This window comes from Choloepus didactylus, chromosome 22, assembly GCF_015220235.1.
Source record: "Choloepus didactylus isolate mChoDid1 chromosome 22, mChoDid1.pri, whole genome shotgun sequence".
In the NCBI taxonomy this organism is placed as follows: Eukaryota; Metazoa; Chordata; class Mammalia; order Pilosa; family Megalonychidae; genus Choloepus; species Choloepus didactylus.
In genome coordinates, this window is record NC_051328.1 from 22,954,357 (window position 1) to 22,977,903 (window position 23,547).

A 23,547-nucleotide genomic window follows, 5' to 3' on the forward strand; every position below is an offset into this window, starting at 1 on the left:
TCACTAATATGGACTAACTATTATATATAAACTCTGAGAATTGAATCTTAGAGCATAGCTTATCAGGGGAATGCTTATTGTAATGGTCCCTAGATTGTAAGCTCTTATAGCAGTCACATCTATCCCTGAGTTGTAATGGTTATCTCCAAATTCTGAGATGCTAAATTGTGTATAACCTGGTCAGTCTCTGGAACTTTGGGTATATATGTGACACCTGAAACTCAGAGCTAGAGCTTGGCAGTTATGAATGTCAGTATTACCTCATATGGGAAATGTTCAAAAAGCTGAAAAAGAGTTCAGAATTCAATTAGAGAGATGAATGAAGCTGATCTGGTTGGGACTAAGGCAAATCAGGCCAAAGGATGAGGATGATACTGACTGTGTTTTAGAACATCAACTTCTGTGTGAGATAAGGGAAGAGATGTTTGTATGGTGCAGGATGTATACTTTCTGCAGCACACGAAATAGTTTAACTTGTGTGGTCAGTTTATTCAAACACCATAATTACGTGGAACTTTGAATAGGAAGTGAGATCTGGTAGGTTTGTACAGATCAGTGTGAAATCCCGATACATCCCAAAGTAATTTGGGTAGGGAATAAAAATATATTTGCAGGGCCCCCCTGAGGAACTGTAGAAAAATGTGGAAATGTTGGACTTCCCCACTTGGGTTATTACTGATATTTTCACAAAGATTGAGGACTAACAATTTGTTAGGCTGAGCCCTCGATCTTGGGACTTGCCCTTATTAAGCTTGTTACTGTAAAGGAGAGGCTAAACCTGCTTATAATTGTGCCTAAGATTCTCCCCGAGTACCTGTTTGTTGCTCAGATGTGGCCCTCTCTCTCTAGCTAAGCCCACTCGGCAGGTGAACTCACTGCCCTCCTCACTATGTGGGACATGACTCCCAGGGGTATAAATCTCCCTGGCATCGTGGGACATGACTCCCAGGGCTGAGCCTGGACCCAGCATTGTGCGATTCAGAAAATCTTCTTGACCAAAAGGGGGGAGTGAAATGAAACAAAATAAAGTTTCAGTGGCTGAGAGATTTCAAAAGGATTTGAGAGTTCACTCTGGAGGGCATTCTTATGTGTTACACAGATATCCCTTTTTAGTTTTTAGTGTATTGGAATAGCTAGAAGGAAATACCTGAAACTGTCGATCTGCAACCCAGTAGCCTTGATTCTTGAAGACAGTTGCATAACTTACATAGTGTGACTGTGTAATTGTGAAAACCTTGTGGGTCACACTTCCTATATCCAGTGTATGGACAGATGAGTAGAAAAATGGGGACAAAAAAGTAAATGAAAAATGGAGTGGGTGGGTGGGGGGCTTGGAATGCTTTGGGTATTCTTTTTTACTTTTACTTTTATTCTTATTTTCATTCTTTTTGCAGTAAGGAAAATGCTCAAAAATTGATTGTGGTGATGAGTGCACAGCTATATGATGGTACTGTGAACAGTTGATTGTGCACTGTGGATGATTGTATAGTATGTGAATATATCTCAAGAAACCTGAATTAAAAAAAAAAAAAAAGAAAGAAAGGCATGGTGACCAGAGCCAAGAAAGTGAGGGGGAGAGAGGTGTAGGGTGAGGCTGGAGAGGTGGCAGGGCCATGCAGGGTCATTAGGAGAGTTTGGGATTTATCCTAAACTTAATGGGAAGCCAATGAAGGATATAAATGGGGAGTGATAGCAGAGTTGCCTTTTTACAATGCCATGCTGGTAATTGTGAGGAGAATGGGTAGGAAGGGGCAATAAAAGATTTGGGGAGACCCATTAGGAGACTGCGCTGAAGTCCTGTCAAGCGATGAGAGTGGTTTGGTCCACATTTGAGGCAATGGTAATGAAGAAAAGCAGGTGGACTAGAGTTATATTTTGAAGGTGATTTCAGTAGGAGTTAGTGATGGATTGGATGTGGGGAATGCAGGTTAAGGATAAGAAACTGGGATTGGGGTAGCTGGTGGTGGATACCTGAAACTATTAAACTACAACCCAGAACCCATGAATCTCGAAGACAGTTGTATAAAAATGTAGCTTATGAGGGGTGACAGTGGGATTGGGAAAGCCATAAGGACCAAACTCCACTTTGTCTAGTTTATGGATGGATGTGTAGAAAAGTAGGGGAAGGAAACAAACAGACAAAGGTACCCAGTGTTCTTTTTTACTTCAATTGCTCTTTTTCACTCTAATTATTATTCTTGTTATTTTTGTGTGTGTGCTAATGAAGGTGTCAGGGATTGATTTAGGTGATGAATGTACAACTATGTAATGGTACTGTAAACAATCGAAAGTACAATTTGTTTTGTATGACTGCGTGGTATGTGAATATATCTCAATAAAATGATGATTAAAAAAAAATAGATTTGGGGAATGTTAACTTCTCCCTGTTGAATATTCACAAAATGTTTTCATTAATTAAAACCACTGCTTTAACATGCTCTGAGTTTTACTGCAATAAAAAGTAAATCGTGCGAATGTATGCTTGGGAAGCACTACACCAACAACTGGAAAGAAACACAGAAGAGATTCTCATGCTCAGTGCACAAGGATGGCACGCATAAATGTATGAAGCATTTCATTTTTGTAGGTCTTATATATTTTGCAGTGCATTAAAAAGAAACCTGTCAAAAAAATAACGAAATAAAAAATAAATGAACCTGTCGAACTTTGCTGACTCTAGCCAGGTTTTATTTTCAAATTTATTTATTTGTGGGATCCTTTGTTCACTTGGGAGAAAGAGGGGAAAGACAAAAAAAAAAAAAAAAAAAAAAAAAGAAACTGGGTGAGTGGAGGTGCCATTTTTTGAAAGGGGACCCCCCCCCCCCCCAGCCTGGTTAGCACCTTCTTCCTTCTTTAGACCTTGAATCAGAGATTATTCTTTAGGGGCAGCCCTCCTCAACCCTCACCTGTCCCTTTCCTGCTGAGGTGGGCTCCCGTAACTTGGTATAACTGCCCCTTTAAATCACTTTGGCCACTTGTAATTTCACACATATCTGTAAGTTCCTTTTTATTGTCCCTCTCTTCCACTGTCCCTTTTTTTCCCCTCAACATTTTTTTTTCATTTTTGTGAAATATAACATATATATAGAAAAGTGATAACATTCAGAGTACCATTTAACAAGTAGTTAGAGAGCAAATTTCAAAGAATATTGTGGGTTATAGTTCCACCATTTCAGTTATTTCCTTATTGTGAAGTAGAACATATGTCCTAAAGGTCCCTCATTATTTTATCTTGTGTGCCAACCACAGTACTTGGCATATTGTAGGGCTAAGTAAATATTTGTTGAATGAATAATTGAAAAACAGAGAAGGAGATTTGGGATGGAAGATCAAGATTTCTTTTGTACATATTTAGTATGAGATACCCATGAGACATCCAAGTGGGGGTATGTACGGGGTAGTTAGTAGGAGATAGAGATACTTTTGGGGACCATCAGCATTTAGCCGATATGTTAAGTCATGGGATTAAATGAATTTGCAAGGGAGAGTTTTTGAAATTAGAAGGGAAGAGTACCTAAGACTAAGACGGAACCGGCAAAGGAGACTGAGAAGGACAGACCGGAGAAGTGGGAGGAAAACCAGGAGAGTGCAGGGTCAGGGAAGCCCAGGGAAGAGAGAGATCCAGGGAAGAGGGGAGAGTCAACCATGTCACATGCTGTTAGGGAAATAAGATGAGGAGAGGTAAGTATCTAGTAGATTGAGCAACTTCGAGGAAATTGGTGATGTTAATCAGAGCAGTTTTGGTAGAGTGGCAGAGGTGGAAGCCAGACTGGAGCAGGCTGAGGAGTGAAAAGAAAGTGGAGAGAGTATCCATAACTCTGAGCAGCGCACACTGTGCCAGCTTCGTGGCTTTTCAGGGCGACCATCTTTTGTTAGAATAAATAAAGTAATATTAACAGTAGTTATCTCTGAGACCTGGGATTTTGCTGTTCTTCCTTTTACTCCTTTTGCCTCTACCTTCAAAGTATTTCTAGAATGGGCCATTTCTCACCTCCTCCAGTACAGGCTTCCTGGTCTGTGCCACCAATACCTCTCACAATGATTACTGAATCACCTTCTAACTAGTCTTGCTGCATCTACCCTTGCCCCTTAGCAGTCTGCTCTTAATATAGCAGAGAAAGTTATCAGATCATGCCTCTTCTCTACTTAAAACCCTTTACTGGCTCCTATTTCATGGGTGTAAATAAAGTTCTTAGAATGTCCTACAAGTGATCTGACCACTGCCCCCAGTCTTCTTACTGCTGTCAATTGTGTATCTACTTTCTATCACTCTTCCCTTCTCTCTGCTCCAGCCAAGTTGGCCTCCTTGCCATTCCTCTAACACACCAGGCAAGCTCCTGTTTGGGGGCTGTTTCCTCTGCTGTGCACTCTTCCGCCAGAAATTAACTTGGCTAACTTCTCAATCTCCTTGAAATCTTTGCTCAAATGTCAACTTCTCAATGAGGTCTACCTCAACTACTCTATTTAAAATTGCAACCCATTCCCAGCATTTTCAGTCTCCCTTCTCCTTGCTCTTTTTATTTTTTAGCACTGCCAACTTTCCAACATCCTATACAATTTATTTATTTATGTTTGCTGTTTTTGGTTTGTGCTCTCCCACTAGAATGAAAGCTCTACCAGAGCAGAGAGTTTTGTCTGTTTTGTTCTGTAATGTAGCCCAAGAGACAATAACTGGCATGGATTAATCACTTAATGTAAATCTGTTGGGTGAATGAATGAACATGCATTATTTTTATGACCAGAGAAAAGGAAAGCAAACAATATATGTGTTGAAAGGAAGCAGGAAAGCCTATCCTGGGTAATGGAAGAGATTTTTTTCATTTGAATTTCTGTTTTCCCTTTCTCCAGGCTCTAGCAGAAGAAGAATGACTGTGAACAGCCTCTCTTTGTGCTACCACAACAAAGTCATCTTAGCCCCTATGGTCCGGGTAGGGACTCTTCCGATGCGGCTGCTGGCCCTGGATTATGGAGCGGACATTGTTTACTGTGAGGTAAGAAACTGCTGATTTTCCTGGAGGGCTTTTGCACAAGTGCAGTCTTCCCATTTGTTGTGGGAGTGGTCAGGAGTGGGAGGGCAGTGTGGTGGAGGCAGAGTAGGAACTCACTTCACAGGTGCTGACTGAGGGCAGGAGGAGATAAACATGCATGAGTTCTGGGATCCCTGCGAAGGGCCAGGAGCCTGGGCAGAGTGGAGGCATCATGGGGCATCCTGGACCAGGTGGGTGGATGAGCATAGTGTGGGTCCCTGTCCTGGTTCCTTGTAGGAGTCAATGTACATTCGGTTTGTGAAGGAACGTACTTGGGGTCAGAAGGAAAAGGAAAAGGACCAAAGCTAGGTTAGGAGAGTTGGCTGAGTTTGGTTTGGGTAGCCATAGGATTTTCTGGTGGTGGTAGATATACTTGTTGTCTGCTTTGGAGAATGTTACAGTTTCAGACCCAGGCTTAGAAAGCATTTCCTAAGAAAAATGGAATTATAGGAGTAGCTGATATTGGAGAGTGAGGGAGTATGAGTAGTGGCTCTCAGCTGGGCATGTATCAGAATTATCTGGGGATCTCCCCTAGTTCCCAGTTCTGATATACCCTGCTACTGGGTGTGAGAATTTTAAAAAGAAGCTACCCAAGTGCTTCTGATATTTCAGACCACTAAGTTTAAATGCCACTGGGGGTGGGGGGTAGGATGGAGAGGGGAGTGTAGCTGTAAAAGGGCAACACTAGGGATCCTTGGGATGATGGAACTGTTCTGTGTCTTGACTTCATCAAGGTCAGTATCCTGGTTGTGAAATTGTAGTTTTGCAAGATGTTATCTCTGGGGAAAACTGGGTAAAAGATATGTGGAATCTCTCTCACATTCTTACAACCATATGTGAATCTACAACTATTTCAAAATAAAAAATTTAATAATTTTTAAAAAGGCACTAGTGTAGTGAGAAGGGAGGGATTAAGAGGGGCCTTGGGGGAAATATGCCCTTGTGCACAGGTGTGGAGGGGATAGAAATCAATGATAGAAATGGTAAAAGAGGACGAAAGATTGGCAAACTAAAAAGGGTGTAGTGAGGGAAGGCGAAAGTCAGGTCTGTTTTAACTCTTCACATGATGTAGAGAAATCAAATTGCAAAAAGAGTAATATGGTGAATAAGATAGGCCTGATCCTTAGTCCCAAGGAATTTATAAACTGTCATCACAAAATTTAATTCCCACAGGAACCAAACAAATCATAAAGGATAAAACTCATTCTGTGAGGAAGACAACAGAGAGTGGGGATTGTGGGAAACTGGAAAGTATATACCTAAAGGGAATTGTGCCGTGAGGGTGCGTGGCTCAGTACAGCCAGATCTGTGGATTTTTCAAGAGGAGCTGGTCTTTGTTTTGCTTTATCTTGTTTTGTTGTTTAAACAAAGGCAGCTGTGGCACAGTGTGAATACTTGTAGAGTTAATGGATTGAGGTGTGAACAGCAAATGAGGAAGTAGAACTAGGGCTAACTACCCTTTCAAGAATTTAAGCGGTTAAGGGAGGAAAAGAAGTACAGGCAGGTAGCCTGGGGTGAAGGAAGCATGTTTCTAGGATAAGAAGAAAGAGCAGTGAGGAGAGGCCTGAAGATTTGGAGGTTGGGGGTAATGGCAAGGCCAAGTCTAGGAGGGGAGAGGCTTCTTGACAGGAGGCTGGAACCTGCCTTCCTTTGAGATGGGGCAAGGAAGAGAGGAGGATGGTGATGGAAGGGAGGGAAGTTGAGGTGTTTCATGCCTGAGAGACTTGCTTCACAAGATGTAGGAGACCAGTATTCTGTTGCAAATGAGGGTAGCAGGAGTGGGGTAGGCACTTGAGGAAAGCAAAGAAGTTTTGGTCCAGTCCTCTGGGGAATGAGGATGACTGGGAGGTTTGCCTGGCAGCCAGGTATGCATGGTGATGCTAGTTTGCAATGTTATGGGAAAGAAAGGAGGAAGCCTGGCAGGGAGGATGCCCACGACTGGGGATTGGCATGCCAATACCTGCAGCAGGGCAGGGGCAGAGGCATCTAGTGTGCTGGGAGGGAAGGGGGGAGTATGTGTTGTCCAAAGATACAGGGTTGGGGTTGGAAAGGGAGGTTCCAGAGTTCAGGATCACAGAGGTTCAAGACCTGACTCCCAAGTGGTTTTCAAAGTGGAGGAGAGGAGGTCCAAGAAATGTGAGAAGGGGTGTCAGTGTGCTGCCGTAAGCCTTCCAGGCTGCTAGAACGTGCCTAGGCCAAGGAGGAGCCTGGATCCAGTCCCTGGGGAATATCAGTAGCATACTGAGCACTATTCTTCTGGTCACTCATCCTTTGAGCCAGCACTCAGGATCCTGGGTGGTCAGCCATGGGTTAGATGCTACCTTTTCTGGCCAGCACTCTTCTTACCCTCCAGAAAAATCTCTTGGGTTTGGAAGGTGATTGGGAAGAGGGGTGGTGAGAAATCATTAACTCTAAGCCTGACGGCTAGGGACCAAAAAAGGCCAAATATCAGAGAACTTGGTCTTTGATTTCTTATCTTCTCTGTGGTTACCCTTCTACAAACACACACACACATACACACACATACATGACAATAACTGGGAGGGACATGCTAGCCCTTCATTCATTTATTCCATGTGTACTAACAGGGTCCTACAGGATGACTAAGACTCGAGGATGAAGCCCTCTTCTTCTTCCCTGCTACCCCACTTCAAATGCATCTCTCCATCTCTGTCCAGCTGCACCCTCCCATGATCACCTCAAGGCTCAGGGTAAATGGTGTCCTTCTCCTCTCCACCTGTGTTTCACATACCATCTCCATTGATTTTTTGCCTTCTCTGATGGCCCACCATGTCCCCTCTCCCCCCAACTGTGTGCTTTTAGTGAAGGTATGAGGTGGTCTACCAAGTGCTAGCCCTTTATTTTCAAATTCATTTATGTCCCTGCCAGGCCTGTAGAACCATCAGCTCACCAGGGCTAAAACCTGTTCTGGGGGAAGATTCTGGTGGCTGGTAAAATTGACTGCCCTTGGCCTTCACTTTTTTTGTGTAGCATTTCAGATGTTCTGTTGTCTAGTTCCTGAATCCTTTCTTCTGCCTCTTCAAATCTGCTGTTTTATGTCTCCATTGTGTTTTTCATCTCTTCTATTGTGCCTTCATTCCTGTAAATTCTGCCAATTGTTTTTTCAAGCTTTCAAGTTCTACCTCATGTTTGCCCAGTGTCTTCTTTATATCCTTCATCTCTTTTGCCATATCTTCCCTCAACTCGTTGATTTGATTTTTGAATTGATTTAGCATATTTGTTTGAAGATCTTGAATTAGTTGTTTCAACTCCTGTATCTCATTTGAAGTGTAAGTTTGTTCCTTTGACTGGGCCATGTCTTTGTTTTTTCTAGTATGATTTGTAATTTTTTGTTGTCTAGGCATCTGGTTTCCTTGAGTACCCCAATCAGATTTTCCAAGAGCAGATGGACCCAGGTCTCAGAAAGAGGGTGTAATCAGCATTAGGTTTCCCTGAGGATGAGACCCAGAAAATTGTCAGACTTTTCTGTGAGGCCTCTAGACACTGTGCTTTTCCTATCCTGCCCAGTAGGTGGTGCTTATCAGCCCACAGCTCCCGACTGGTGTAAAGAAGTGTATTGCCTTTATATCTCAGTAGACCCTGTCCCTGCCAGGGGCTGAGAGTGTCAGAAACCAAGCTTAAGCTGTTTCTGCCCCCACTCCTCACCCCAGGCCCTAGGGTCTGAGTTCTCTGAGGGAGGGCAGCTACTTGAACTGGGCCCTGCCTCCCCCTTTTCTTAGGGAAGATAAGCCCTTTAGGGATATATCTCCTACACTTGATTTCTTCCTTTGACTCTCTGGCTTTCTTAATTCCATTTTTTCCTGGGTCAGCACTGACAATTGAAAATGCCTGAGGTTTTCTCTAAAGAGCGACTTAGACTGAGAAAAAAAAAAGGGAAAAGGAAAGAAATCCCCTTTTCAGAGACAGACTCCAGCCCCCAGTTACCAGTCAAGAACCAAGTTAGTAGCCAGTTCTGTGTGCCCCTTTTCTTGGCACACAGCCGTTTTCTAGTATTCTGAGCTCAGCCAATTCCAAAAGCCTCTGGTTTTATTTATTTATGTATTTTCTTTTTGTCAGCCCCACCTCTTCTCTGCTGGGAGGAACTTCTGGGTTCCTTTCCTGTTTGCTCCAGGTTTATCTGTGCTCCTAGCTTGTATTCAGCTGTGGTCCAAATTTGTTAATTAAAACCACAGTTGGAGCTTGGTTGAGCTACCTTCCCTTCCTCCTAGTAGACTGCTTCCTTTTTCCACAGGAAGTGTTTCAGCTCAGCCTGCCGTGCCAGTGTGGAGGGGCACCAGCTCTGCGATTTGGGGAGCTTTACTTACAGTTCTTATGCTGCGATCTCAGCCGTTCCACCCATTCCATGTACGATGTTTGTCTGGTCACAGATGTCCCCCAACTGTTGTTCCAGGCTATTTACTAGTTGTTCCTGGTTATATGCTAGTTGTTCCAGAGGACTAACTAAATTCCACACCTCCCTGTAGTCTCCATCTTTCCCCATCTCCCCTTGGGCTTCACTTTTCCTATGCAGGCAATATTTTCCTGGGACCCCAGAAAGTGGGGTTGTATTCACTGGGAGACATATGGAGTAATACTCTACACGGAGAGTGATTCTACTGCAGCGTAGTATCTGGCCACTCTGTGTTTATAGCCCTGGGGGAATCAGTCTGTGCTGATGGAGACTAGGAAGCTGGGCAGTGGAACAGTGCTGCCAGAGGAAACAACTGACCTGCCAGGTTCCAGACCCTCCACCAGGCCCTTCTTTGGGAATTCTTAAGGATGTTCTCAAGCACTTGGAAGTTATGACCCATGCTTTAAGTGATGACTCAGAATGTGGCCCTTCTAATTGGGCAAAGCTTGGTTTTCCTAGTGAACATAACAACCAGAGTCAGTCCTTCCCTTAAGGTCTCTGCTCGAGTTTGGAGCAGAGGAAATACTGATTAAAACCCTTTGGCTTTGTTTAATGTGCTCTTACTCTGAAAGTCAGTGTGGCTTACAGACAAACAAAGGAACCTCTGCCCAAGGAGACCTTAGGCCTTCTACCCAGGCCTAACCCCTGTAGAGAGCCGAACTGGGCTGCAGGCAGCCAGGCTCCTGCTTGTCTTGGGTAGATGGCAGGAACTGGATCCTGCATACTAGGCATTGTACAGTGTGGTGAGTGGTGCCCCCTGGTGGATCCAGAGCTGCTCTGCAGGAGAAGCGGCCTGGCCAGCATTGGAGTGTATGTGTACCAGCTGTGTGGGTGATCTTGTCTGGTTCTCATGAAGAAGCCTATCTATGTGATTAGATAGTAAACCATCCCACCTGTCTCACAGGACCTAGTGTAGGACCTAGGACTTGTCAAACATGCAGGTACCTTCTTAAAAGCCCTGCAAAGCCCTCAACCCCTAGAGGTGTTGAAAGGATGAGCCAGTCTAACAGAAGATGAGGATGGTGGTCCTGATTCTCCACCAGGGTCTGCTGTATTGACCGGAGTTTTCCAGGACTGCCCCAGAGGTCACATCTTTATCCCTATTCCATAAGAACAATGGGCCGTCCAGCAGCCCTGTCTATGAGGGGACATGTACCTATTAGACTTGTACGCTTTTTAATAAGCAGGATCCAGGGAGAGGCCAATGTTCTTAAAAGGCCCAGATTAACAGAATGGATGCCTTTTTTAAAACTTTCTTTTGGAAATAATTTCAAATTTATAGAAAAGTTACAGGATTTGTACAGAGAATACCCTATACACACACACACACACACACACACAGACTTTACCCAGCTTGACTTGCTGTCAATATTTTGCTCAATTTGTTTTGTAATTTGTTCATTCTATTTTTTCCTTAACTTGAGAATAAGTTGCATATCCCATGATGCCTCAGCCTCAAACACTTTGTAGAAAGCCAACTCTTATCTGCCTTATATTTTGGCCAGAATATATTTGGCAGCAAAATGACTTTTTCTTTTTTTTTGTCTAAACATAACAATAATATTTGATCATTTTCTTTTACCCTTTCCCTTGGTCCAATTACTTTTAGCCCAATGTTTTAACATGTTTCCCAATGGATTATTTAGAGGAATGTTCCCCGGGGACCCTAAAGGTACCCCCTTCCCTTTATTCCCAGCCAGCTGACTGCCTCTATTCCCCATTCTGAGTCTTGCCTGAGCATCTTTCCCTTAGGATCAGCTCTAGGCTCATCAGAATGTCCCCATTCTGAGTCTTGTTTGGGCATCTTTCCCTCAGGATCAGCCCCAGACTTTCAGAATGCTTTAACCACCAAGGTAATATAATATTTCTTTCCTTACCTTGGTCCGTGCACGGAGTTGCCTGGTTAACCAGAGGCAGGCCTTTTCTTTTTCCCCCTTTTCTCATCCACAACCGGCAGATCCAAGCATCTGGTCTCGGGCCCTTTAGCTGCCGGAGATGGGCCCCCAATGGCGGAGTCCGAGACCGCTCAATCAGCGGGGCGCGCCTTCCCTTTGTCCACCTCGGGGGTCCCCCTCCGAAGCTTTGGATCCCGGACGAGCCCCCAAGTTGTCGGAAATAAAGTGGTACCTGTAAGGGAATAAACGCTCTCTCGGTTCTGGAGGAGAAAAGAATTTATTTACGATCTTGCAAGATGGGGCGTCCAGCCAAACACGCGGAAGGCTGGCGCGCCACTATATATTTTTAAATTATTTTATTGATGCTTACTCTAGGATTGCAATTACTGTCCTAATTTATAACTACCTAGTTTGGATTAATACCAACTTAATTTCAATAGTATACAAAAAAACTTTACTCCTAAATAGCTCCATTTCTTCCTCTCCTTTTTTATTGTTATTGTCACATAAATGGAATCATTATGCACTGTTTCATCAATACAGATTTATAATTATTACTTTATTCATTTGTCTTTTATGCTTTATGCTGTGGTCTGGCCTCTAGCCATTTTTCCATTTTCTGGCAAACCTGACTTCTCATTGCTTCTGATTCTCTCCCATACTGCTCTCCTCTTTTATGTCAGTGGTATTGGGTTCCAGGGTATTTGGGCTCTGTTCATCTTTGTCAGGTTGCTCTTGAGCCACTTATTTGTAATTTGCATTTAGAAAGTGATTCCTAATGAAGTGCTGGAACATGGCAGACTTGGACCCTTAAATAAGAGAAAGAAGGGGTAATTCATTTGGGGAATGACTTTTTTTGAGGGAGAAACGTACAATTTTTCAATTTGAGTATTCTTGTGTTTCTGAAAACAAGGAACATAGCAAAGACCCCTTAACCAAATTGGAGACTAAAAGAGTGTATCTGGATATGTCAGAGTGGAAGGATAGCATGGAGAGGCACTGGCAATAAGCTGTTATGATCTGCTGAGACAGAGAAAGCAAGCCAAGTGGAATGCAGGAATTGAAAGTAGCAGGAAACATTTCAGATACAGGAACTTACGACAGAAGGAAGAATAACCCATAAGTAAGACACTTTACAGTTAAATGCTGTTCAGAACATTGGATAGCCTTATGGAAAAAAAGTGACCAATAAATCTCCTTAATTTTCAGAGGAATTAAAAAGCAAAATGAATTTTAAGGAGAAGAAAGAAAACAAAATCATATTCTTAACCTGTTTAATGGAGATATATTTAGGAACTGGAGGGCATTGTTAGTGGCACAGTTAGGGGTAGTATCTTCCATAAAAATAAAATCTTCTATCTAATAAAAATTCTGGAAATGATGATAATGTAGGAAAAATATTTGTGGTAATTGAGACAGCAAAAAACTAATATCCAATTTGTCTAAAAATAGATTTTTGTTTTTTGAACAACTTGTATAGGTGTAAAAAGCAATTTACTATGAAGAAGCACAGATGGTAAACTATCACATGGAAAAGCAATATTTTCATTAAGGTGAAAAAACACTGTACTCATAGAACTAACTAAAATGAATAAAATTGATAAAAGTTTGCGTTGGGGTTGTGTGGGTGGGCAGGCATACTTGGGATTTTATTAGTGCCAGTTTAAATTAATTCATCCACTTGTCAAGCAGTTGAACATCTGCTATATAAACAGTCTTGAACCAGGCTTTAGCAGATGTTTAGTGAGTTTTAGTAGTATCTAGATGCTAGTGAATTAAAAACTATCCATGCCCTAAGGGCTCTTTTGGTGTAGTCAGGAGGAAGAGAATAAAAGAAAACATTTCAAAGGCCGTTTCGCCTCAACTCTTCCTCCTGAGACTCAGTCTATGTGGCCTGGTCCTCACAGCCCAGCTTTGTGTGGACGTAGGATCGTCTTCAGGGAGTCCTTTGGGAGGCTTTGGGAACCCCAAGGAGGACAACTTACTGTAGGCATGGGACCCGAGAGAGGGCTTGGCTTGCCTTGCTTCCCTGCTCATATCCTAGCTGAAGTGCAGCCAGTGGCTGGACTTTTTATAGACACAGGCTGCCCGATTGTCTGCTTGCCTTCTTGTCTGGCCCTGAAACCAGGGTCATTTGCTGCAGGTTCTCTGTGCTGGGCTCTGCCCATCCTTTTGGATGCCACGCTGATTTTTGGGCTTTGGATGCCAACCATGTGTCCAAACTGCTTGGTGGTGTTATTTGTTTGGTCAGGCCCAGAAGCCCTCAGATTGTCAATGACCTAAGTGTGACTTGGAGATAGTAGCCACAGAAGCACCCTAAGGGTGGGTGTGCTGGGGGGAGTCCCATGGGTGTCATGGGGGCCCTTGGCTATCACCCCATGAGAGTGAACAAGGGCTACCCTGCCCATGTGATCAGGGTTGTGGCTCCCTGAAGCTCATAGGAAGTCGGTATGGGGATGAGCACCAGGAGTGAGAGGTTCTTCCTGTCTCCTTTGGGACCCTCAGGATCCCTGAGCATGAGCTGGGCTGTGGGACAGGTTCCTGGCTCTTCTGATTAGTCTCCCATGTCTGCTGAAATGATCACTGACCAAAACAGAACAGTTTTTCTCCCACTAGGAGTTACAGAATTTCAATCCTTCAGGCAACATGAGCTTTCCCTCCATTTTTATGATGCTGATTTTGAAAAATCCCTTTCTCCTTTCTTTCCTGAGTCTGTTTGGCTATATATGTCCAGAGTAGGGGATCTTTCATTTCCCCACAGTGTGATCCACATGGAATTGGAGTTTTAGCCATTTCTTCCCTGTATTGCTCTCAGATTTTCCTCCCTGTTCTTCTATTCAGTGGTCCCAGTCTTGTCCTTGGGCATTTCCTGGGAACCCTTCACTGCCTGTCCTTTGCCTAGGGGTGAGGTAGGAGGCTCTTTGAGGGGGTGGGCTTGAGCTGAAATTAGTAGGTGATGGAAGTGTCCAGGTATTCATTCTTTGAGCCATTATCTTCTCTCTGGCTCCCTGAGTGGCTCACCCTTTTTGGTCCCTAAATATCTCCAACATTTTTGGGAAGAACAGCTGACTGAGGGTAATTTACACAGGCCTCTGCTCTCTGTGCTTGGGGGCGGAGGACACTCTATATGTCCCCCAAAAAGTGAACTGTTGTTAGTAATGGGATGACAGGTCAAGTGGTCCCCATGAACAGTGCAGTGAGGGTCCTCCTCCCTGTGCCAGGGACCTCCATGCCCAGGTTTGACAGGTGCTCTCTGATTCCTCTCCAGGAGCTGATCGACCTCAAGATGCTTCAGTGCAAGAGAGTTGTCAATGGTGAGTGCATCTCTGACCTCAGGAGGACGTGTGTGGCCAGCTGGGCCTAAGCCACGCTGTCACTGCCTGTGCCTGGGAGTGACAGTGTCTTGACAGGGCTCTCCTTCCTTGTCTGTGTCCTGTGGTTTTGTGGATCACAGGCTTCCTTGAGAGCAATCACTGTTCTCTACATATCATGACAAAAAGCCAGGTGGGAAACAGGCTCCAGATGCCTTCCATCCATAGGCTTGCTGGCAAGGAAATTGCTCTGGTTCATAGTATAGGTGAGACCCTGGGAACCTTGGAGTCAGGATGGCTTTAGGCTGGTTCTGGCTCTGCCATTCACTAGCCATGTGACTTTGGGCAAGTCAATGACTCCTCTCTGCCTCAGTGTCTTTATCTGTGAAATGAAAATCATAATCCCTGCTTTACTAAAATCATGAGTTAGGAGTGAGGGTCAAATAAGATAAAGTACATGCAACGTACATGTAAGTACTTTGCACACCTAAGCTCTGTGCTAATGGAAATGATAGCTTTGAATTGTGGTTTTGCATATACTTTATTGATGAGGTTGATTCTGCTTTGATTAGAGTTGTGGCATTCTTTCATATACAGTTGTATGTATTCAATTATTTGTATACATTTGTGTACCTCAGACTCCTTACTGCCATCACTTTTTCCCCACCTTCTTAAATTTCTGCTTTATATGCGTTAAAGATCTCATTTAATTCTCAAAACAGCTCTTGATATAGATATGTTCTTCATCTGCCATGTCAGTCACTTTTCTTTCTGTTAACTATAGTCTCTAGTTTGCATTGATTGTATTTTTCCCCCAAATACCAACCCATTTTTAACACCTTACAAGGTCAACATTCATTTGTTCTCCCTCATGTAAAAACATATTTCTACATTGTATCACAATTGTTGAGCACTCTAGGTTTCATTGAGTTATGCAGTCCCAGTCTTTATCTTTCCTCTTTCCTTCTGGTGTCCCACATGCTCATAACCTTCCTCTTTCAACCATACTCACAGTCATCTTTGTTCAGTGTACTTACATTGCTGTGCTACCATCACCCAAAATTGTGTTCCATACCTCTCACTCCTATCTTTTCCTATCTGTCTTTAGTGCTCCCTTTAGTGTTTCCTGTAGAGCAGGTATCTTATTCACAAACTCTCATTGTCTGTTTGTCAGAGAATATTTTAAACTCTTCCTCATATTTGAAGGACAATTTTGCCAGATATAGGATTCTCAGTTGGCAGTTTTTCTCTTTCAGTATCTTAAATATTTCACACCACTTCCTTCTTGCCTCTGTGGTTTCTGCTGAGAAATCTGCACATAGTCTTATCAAGCTTCCTTTCAGTGTGATGGATTGCTTTTCTCTTGCTGCTTTCAGGATTCTCTTTTTGGCTTTGATGTTTGATAATCTGATTATTAAGTGTCTTGGCATAGGTCTATTCAGATCTATTGTGTTTGGGGTATGCTGCGCTTCTTGGATCTGTAATTTTATGTCTTTCAAAGGAAATGGGAATTTTTCATTGATTATTTCCTCTATTATTGCTTCTGCCCCTTTTCCTTTCTCTTCTCCTTCTGGTATATCCATGTCACGTACATTCATGCACTTCATTTGTCATTCAGTTCCCTGAGACATTGCTCATATTTTCCCATTCTTTTCCCTATCTGTTCTTTTGTGTGTAGGCTTTCAGGTGTCTTGTTCTCCAGTTCCTGAGTGTTTTCTTCTGCCTCTTGAGATCTGCTGTTGTATGTCTCCATTGTGTTTTTCATCTCTTGTGTTGTGCTTTTCATTTCCATAGATTCTGCCAGTTGTTTTTTCAAACTTTTGATTTCTACCTTGTGTTCACCGAGTATTTTCTCTATATCCTTCATCTCTTTTGCCATATCTTCCTTGAACTTGTTGATTTGGTGTTTGATTTGATTTAGCATATTTCTTTGAAAATCTTTAATTGATTGTTTCATTAAAGTGTAACAATATCTCGACTGTATATTTATTGAGGTGTAAGTTTATTCCTTTGACTGGGCCATATCTTTGTTTTTCCTAGTGTAGTTTGTAGTTTTCTGTTGTCTAGGCGTCTGGTTTCCTTGGTTACCCCAATCAGATTTTCGCAGACCAGAATGGGTTCAGATCTCAGAATGGGGTTATATTCAGTTTGAAGTCTCCCTGAAGGTGTGTCTCAGAGATTGACAGACTTTGCTGTGAGGCCTCTAGCTGCCGTGCTATTCCTGACCTGCCCAGCAGGTGGTGCCTTTCAGCTTGTTGCTCCCAACTGGTGTAAGGAGGTATTGGTCCTCTAGTTTCTGTTTTGGCTGTTTTCCCCCAGGCTCTGAGGTATGAGTTCTGAAGGGAAGGCCGGCAGTAGAGCTGAGCCCCACCTCATTCCTCTTAGGGAAGATACACCCTCTAGAGAGTTATCGTCTGCATTTGAATAACTCCTTTGTCTCTCTGACTCTGTTATCTCCCTCCCTGTCTGGGTCAGAGCACTGCGAACTGACAATGGCTGAGGCTCTCTCCACTGAGCCACTCAGGTTGAGAGAGAGAAAAAGGGAAAGAAAGCCCCATTTCAGAGCCAGTCCACCACCCCCACAGTCTCTCCCATTGGCCAGAGATAGCAATGTCTGGGCTCCTCCTCCCGGAAGACGGGAGTCTTCTGGCTCTTTAAGGTCAGTTGTCACTAAAAACCTCTGTCTGCTTGTTAGGGGTTTGCTATGTTTGTGGCTTGTATTCAGCAGTCCACACTGGTTAATTAAAACCCCAGTTGGAGCTGGGCTGAGCTATATTTGCTTGCTCTGGGATTGCTGGTTGGAGACACAGTGAGGTTTTTCAGCTCAGCCTGCCATGGGGGTAGGGGTCTCCCGGCGTGGTTCTGCAGTTTTTACTTACAGATTTTATGCTGCGATCTCAGCCACTCCACCCAATCCAGGTTGGTGTACGATGTGTGGACAGTCATGGTTGTCCCCCAGCAGTTATTCCAGATTATTTGCTAGTTGTTCCTGGTTGTTTATTAGTTGCTCCAGGGGACTAACTAAATTCCACTCCTCTCTATGCTGCCACCTTGCCCCTCCCTACGTCTATCACTTTTGTGTAGCATTCTTCTTTGAGTGCTAATAATAGAAATATCTGTTGTAGAGCATCATTATGAAGAGCAAGTGAGAGAATATAGTAAATGTCTGCTCATGGTACCAGGCACATGATAATTAATTAAGAAATGTTACCTTTGCTGATCTTCAGAGTGACATCTTCCAGGAAAATTGGGGCAAATCTGTGACATAGACAATGTTCAATGTATGCACACTTTCTCCCAATGTTTTTATTTGTTTATTTTAATTTTTATTATTTTTTTAATATTCATTTCATTCAGATATATTCACATACCACACAGTCATACAAAACAAATTGTGCATTCAATTGTTCACAGTACCATTACATAGTTGTATATTCATCACCAAAATCAATCCCTGACACCTCCATTACCACACACACAAAAATAACAAGAATAATAATTAAAGTGGAAAAGAACAATTAAAGTAAAAAAGGGCACTGGGTGCCTTTGTCTGTTTGTTTGTTTGTTTCCTTCCCCTATTTTTCTACTCATCCATCCATAAACTAGACAAAGGGGAGTGTGGTCCTTATGGCTTTCCCAATCCCATTGTCACCCCTCATAAGCTACATTTGTATACAACTGTCTTCGAGATTCATGGGTTCTGGGTTGTAGTTTAATAGTTTCAGGTATCCACCACCAGCTACCCCGATTCTTTAGAACCTAAAAAGGGTTGTCTAAAGTGTGCATAAGAGTGCCCACCAGAGTGACCTCTCGGCTCCTTTTGGAATCTCTCTGCCACTGAAGTTTATTTCATTTCCATTCACATCCCCTTTTTGGTCAAGAAGATGTTCTCCATCCCACGATGCCGGGTCTACATTCCTTCCCACGAGTCATATTGCCAGGGAGATTCACTCCCCTGGGTGTCTGATCCCACGTAGAGGGGAGGGCAGTGATTTCACCTGCCAAGCTAGCTTAGCTAGAGAGAGAGGGCCACATCTGAGCAACAAAGAGGCATTTGTCTCCCAATGTTTTTAAAATTGTGAAAAGTAATAATCTTATAGAAAAAGTGCATAAAACATAAACATTCAATACTCAAGAGGGAATTTCCGGGACAGTTTGGAGTAAGCAGCTCCAGGACTCAGTCCTTCTACCAAAACAACTATTAAACAGACAAGAACTATCTGAAACAACTATTTGGAACCTTTGGAGGCCAGAAGAATAACGTGCAGCATCCAGGGAAGTGTGGGAGGAAAAGGCTGATAGACTACAGTAAATCACAGTAAATTGCTTTCTCTGGGCGGTGGCTACTGGTGCCCATCCCCTACTCTCGTGGCAGGCAGTCATGGGGTCCAGTCCTTTGCTGGCGGCTGGTGACAGAAAAGGACATAGAACTCCTCTTCCCCAAGAACAGGGGGGTGAGCATGACTGGTCACTGTGGCTTTTGATTAGTGAATTTGGATTTCTGGGTCCTGGTTCTGAGGGCAGCTGTTGTTTGAACTTACCCTAAGGCAGTGGCAGCCATTGTTTCAACCTTGTCCTGACAAAGGGGGCAGCAGCCATTGCTTCAGCCCTCCCTGGACAGGGTGGGAGGCAGTGGAGATTTAAAGACATAGTGCTTCCTCAGGAACACTCATTCATTGCTGATGGCAATGGAAGATGGTTCAACTGCTCTGGAAGACAGTTTGGTGGTTCCTCAGAAAGCTAAGTATAGAAATACCATATAATTCGGCAATCCCACTACTAGGTATATACACAAAAGAATTCAAGGCAGGGACTCGAACAAATATTTTCACACTAATGTTCATAGTGGCATTATTCACAATTGCCAAAAGATGGAAGCAAACCAAGTGTTCCTCAACAGAAGAATGGATAAATAAAATGTGGTATATACCTATGTGTAGGTTTGCATATATATTGTCCCCCAGAAAAAGCCATATTCTTTGGTGTGGTCATGTGGGGGCAGATATATTAGCGTTGATTAGATTGTAATTCTTTGAGTGTTTCCATGGAGATGCTACCCACCCAACTGTAGGTGATAACTCTGATTAAATAGTTTCAATGGAGGTATGGCCCCATCCATTCAGCATGGGCCTTGGTTAGTTTCCTAGAGCACTATACAAGCTCAGACAGAAGGAGCCAGCTTGCTACAGCCAAGAGGGACACTTTGAAGAAAGCATAGGAGCTGAGAGAAGAGCTGCAGTTTACAGAGACATTTTAGAGATGGCCTTTGAAAGCAGACTTCTGCTCCGGAGAAGCTAAGAGAGGACAAACACCCCAAGAGCAACTGCGAGTGACATTTTGGAGAGAAGCTGCAGCCTAGAGAGGAACATCCTGGGAGAAAACCATTTTGAAACCAGAACTCTGGAGCAGACGCCAGCCACGTGCCTTCCCAGCTAACAGAGGTTTTCCGGACGCCAATGGCCATCCTCCAGTGAAGGTACCCAATTGTTGATGTGTTACCTTGGACACTTTATGGCCTTAAGACTGTAACTTTGTAACCAAATAAGCCCCATTTATAAAAGCCGATCCATTTCTGGTGTTTTGCGAAAAGGCAGCATTAGGAAACCGGAACAACCTACAATGGAATACTATTCAGTTGTAAAAAGAAATGAAGTCCTGACATATGTGACAACATGGGTGAAACTTGAGGACATCATGTTGAGTGAAATAAGTCAGACACAAAAGGACAAATATTGTATGATCTCACTGATTTGAAACAATTACAATAAGCAAACTCATAGAGTCAGAATCTAGACTGTGGGTTACCAGGGATGGTGTGGGGATAGGCAATAGGAAGTTAAAATTTAAAATGTACAGGGTTCCTGTTTAGAATGATGGAAAAGTTTTGGTAATGGATGATGGTGATGTAGCATAACATTGTGAAGACAATTAATAGCACTGAAATATATATCTGAATATGATTAAAAGGGGAAATAGAATAAAAATTTTAAGAAAATCCATGGAACTACACTACACAAACAGCCCTAAGTTAAACCATGAACTTTAATTAATAATGCAGTTATAAAAATGTGCTATCATCAGTTGCAACAAATGTCCCACACCAATGCAAGGTATTGGTGGTGGGGTGGTATGGGGAATCCTATATTTTATGCATGGTTGTTCTGTAAACAGTCTAATAAAAAAATAAAAGTTAAAAAATCCCCACAAATGTGCTGTTTAACAAATAATTGTAAAGTGGACAACCTTATAACCATCACCAATGACAGGAAATAGACCATCATCAGCATCTCAGAAGCCTCCCTTGTGCACACTAATTTCTCTAAGAATAGTATACCCCTAGGATCCCTTTCTCCCCATCAAGGTGATCCTTTTGCTGTATGTTCTCCCAGGGATTAGGCTAGGTTGAACTTGGTTCATAGTTGGGTTGCCTGTGTGTTTGTGTTTTCTTGCAGACGTGCTCAGCACAGTGGACTTTGTTGCCCCTGACGACCGAGTAGTCTTCCGCACCTGTGAAAGAGAACAGACTAGGGTCATCTTCCAGATGGTAAAAGATCCCAGTGTTGATAGCCCTCCCCAGTGCACACATCCCCTGGGGTTTCCCAACTCAGTGCCCTGTCCCAGGCCAGTGTTTAATGCCTGGGTCACATTGCAGAGTGGCACCTTCCTAAAGACTCTGCTTTAATGTTTTTCAAAGACCTGCTGTTGAGTGATTACATAAGTGAAGACAGTTTATGGGAATCAAGCTATAGCAGTCTACTACATGCCTCCAGTCTCAAATTGAATTTACTTAATTATAGGAACATATTTTTGGCACTTTTTGTATGTTTTGTTTTTTTGAAATTAGGTTTCCCCAAGAGAAATTAGGATTTATATTAGGGCTCTGATGACCCCATCTCCCTCTTCTCTCTATCCTCTATTGGGCATTTCTTGGTGTTTTTTAGAAGTAGCTCCTCAATGATGTTTAAAAATTGTAACAATTAAAAAAATTTGGTAACAATTTAAAAAATTTAGACATATGATTAAGCAAATATAGGAAAATGTTAATCGTAGAGTCTAGATGGTAGGTATATGAATGTTTACCATAAAATTCTTTCAACTTTTCCGTATGTTTGAAAATTCCATCATAAAACGGTAGAGGAAAATTCAGTAAGTAATCACAGCACTGGTGACGTTTTCTAGCCTGCCAAGGTCCACATTTTTCCTCTGGCAGTACACTGGTACAGTGGACTGGCCATTTAAGAGAATGCCAGCCGACTCCATTTACTGACCTGTATCTGTGTGCATGGCTTGCGTGGGTATATGTTTGTCTGTACATGTGTATCTATGTCAGGGCAGTCACTGATACAACCTCTTGTGTTTCCAGGGGACTTCAGACCCAGAGCGAGCCCTTGCTGTGGCCAGGCTTGTGTAAGTTCTTCCCTCTTTGGGACTGCCTTTGCTTCTCCTGTGGGCTGTGAGGCCTTAATGTCACTGGTGACCATGTTGGTGATCACCCTTCTGCTTCCCAGGTCATCAGCTTCTCTCTCTAGGTTAAGAGTGTCTGGCTTCTTTCTCTCTTTGTGTCCTCCGAGGGCTGGCATAGTACTCATGTGTACCCGGAACCTTTCTGTGGGAGGCTGTTTTTCGGTGTTTAATCACGAGGCTCCCTTTTCAAGGGCTCTCATGACTGAGTCCTGAGGTTTGAAGTCCCATGAAGTGTAGAAATAAATGTAGAAAACTGGACATTTATTGCTTTCTAAATTAGGGCAGGTTAGTATAGTGGCTAAGGAGATGGGTTTTGGAGTTAGAGCTGGGTTGGAATTCTAGCTTTTGCTACCTGCTGACTGTGTGATCCTGGGCAAGTTACTTAACCTCACTGAGAGCTTGGTTTCTTCATCTATAAAATGAGACCAATAATACTACCTACCTCCAGCATTATGGAGAAGAGTAAATGAGATAATGCACATAAATGTCTTTGCAGCATGTGGCACATAGTAAGTGCTTACTAAGTGTTAGCTGTCGTTATCGATTATAGTGAGCACGAGAGAGAACTCAGGCAGTGATTGCTGCTGATCCCAGCCTGTTAACTGTGTACGTACCACAGGCTGCGGGGAGGGTGCTTTAGATATCTGAGAATTGTTTTGGAGTAGGCCAACTTTCCAGCCCTCAAAATAGAGACAGTAACTTTAGCCAGAAGAGATACTCAAGGAAAGGGCTCTCACGTTCATGTCGCCTTTCCCCATTGACAAATAGCTTTTACTAACCCGGTCAGAACTGAAACTCTGGGGTCAGGTTCACTGCTCCTGTCACTTGGTATTTGAGTTATCTGATACAACTCCAAAATTTCAAAGTTCTCTACTACTGGCCCTTAATAGATGAGAACACATGATGGTTTTCCTCTTTCACTGTGCTCAGATGAGGAAGTTGCTTATTTTATGAAGGGTGGTTTTTTTTTTTTTTTCCAGTTTTCTAGCTTCTTTCATTGAGGGTTGGTGTGTCGCGTAAGGCCATGGACATGAAAGAGGCTCATAAGCAAAGACTCATGCCCTTGGCTCTACCTTCTCCCCTCAAGTTGAATGTTTATTACTTTTCCGCCTTCATATACTTCCAGAGAAAATGATGTAGCTGGTATCGATGTCAACATGGGCTGTCCAAAGGAATATTCCACCAAGGTAAACACATTTCTTTATACTCCTCATAGGGCATAGATTTAAGGAGGCTAGTGAGATATGACAACTAGGTACATTACCTGACTCTGGACTGGATCCTGTCCTAGATGGGGAAAATGCTCTGAAGGACATTATTGGATCAACTGGCAAGATTGGAATAAAGACCATGGTAGATTAGAATGAAAGTGCCATTTTTATGTAAATTTAGGAAGTTGATAAGTCTTCTGTGGTTATGTAAGAGAATATCTCTATTCT

General features: G+C 43.0%; 1 protein-coding gene across 3 annotated transcripts in view; it reads left to right on the forward strand.

Annotated features, from left to right (window-relative positions):
- DUS2 (dihydrouridine synthase 2) overlaps positions 1 to 23,547 on the forward strand; it is a 59,980-nt gene that overhangs the window by 16,953 nt on the left and 19,480 nt on the right. For 2 of the 3 annotated variants that reach the window (XM_037816369.1, XM_037816370.1), the window contains exons 2-6: positions 4,849 to 4,991; positions 14,602 to 14,647; positions 21,097 to 21,188; positions 22,008 to 22,051; positions 23,235 to 23,295. In XM_037816369.1, the coding sequence (XP_037672297.1) occupies positions 4,866 to 4,991; positions 14,602 to 14,647; positions 21,097 to 21,188; positions 22,008 to 22,051; positions 23,235 to 23,295 (369 nt within the window). In that variant the 5' untranslated portion in view covers positions 4,849 to 4,865. Of the gene's footprint in view, positions 1 to 4,848; positions 4,992 to 14,601; positions 14,648 to 21,096; positions 21,189 to 22,007; positions 22,052 to 23,234; positions 23,296 to 23,547 lie in introns of those variants that run through there. The other variant, XM_037816371.1, reaches the window with a different exon arrangement.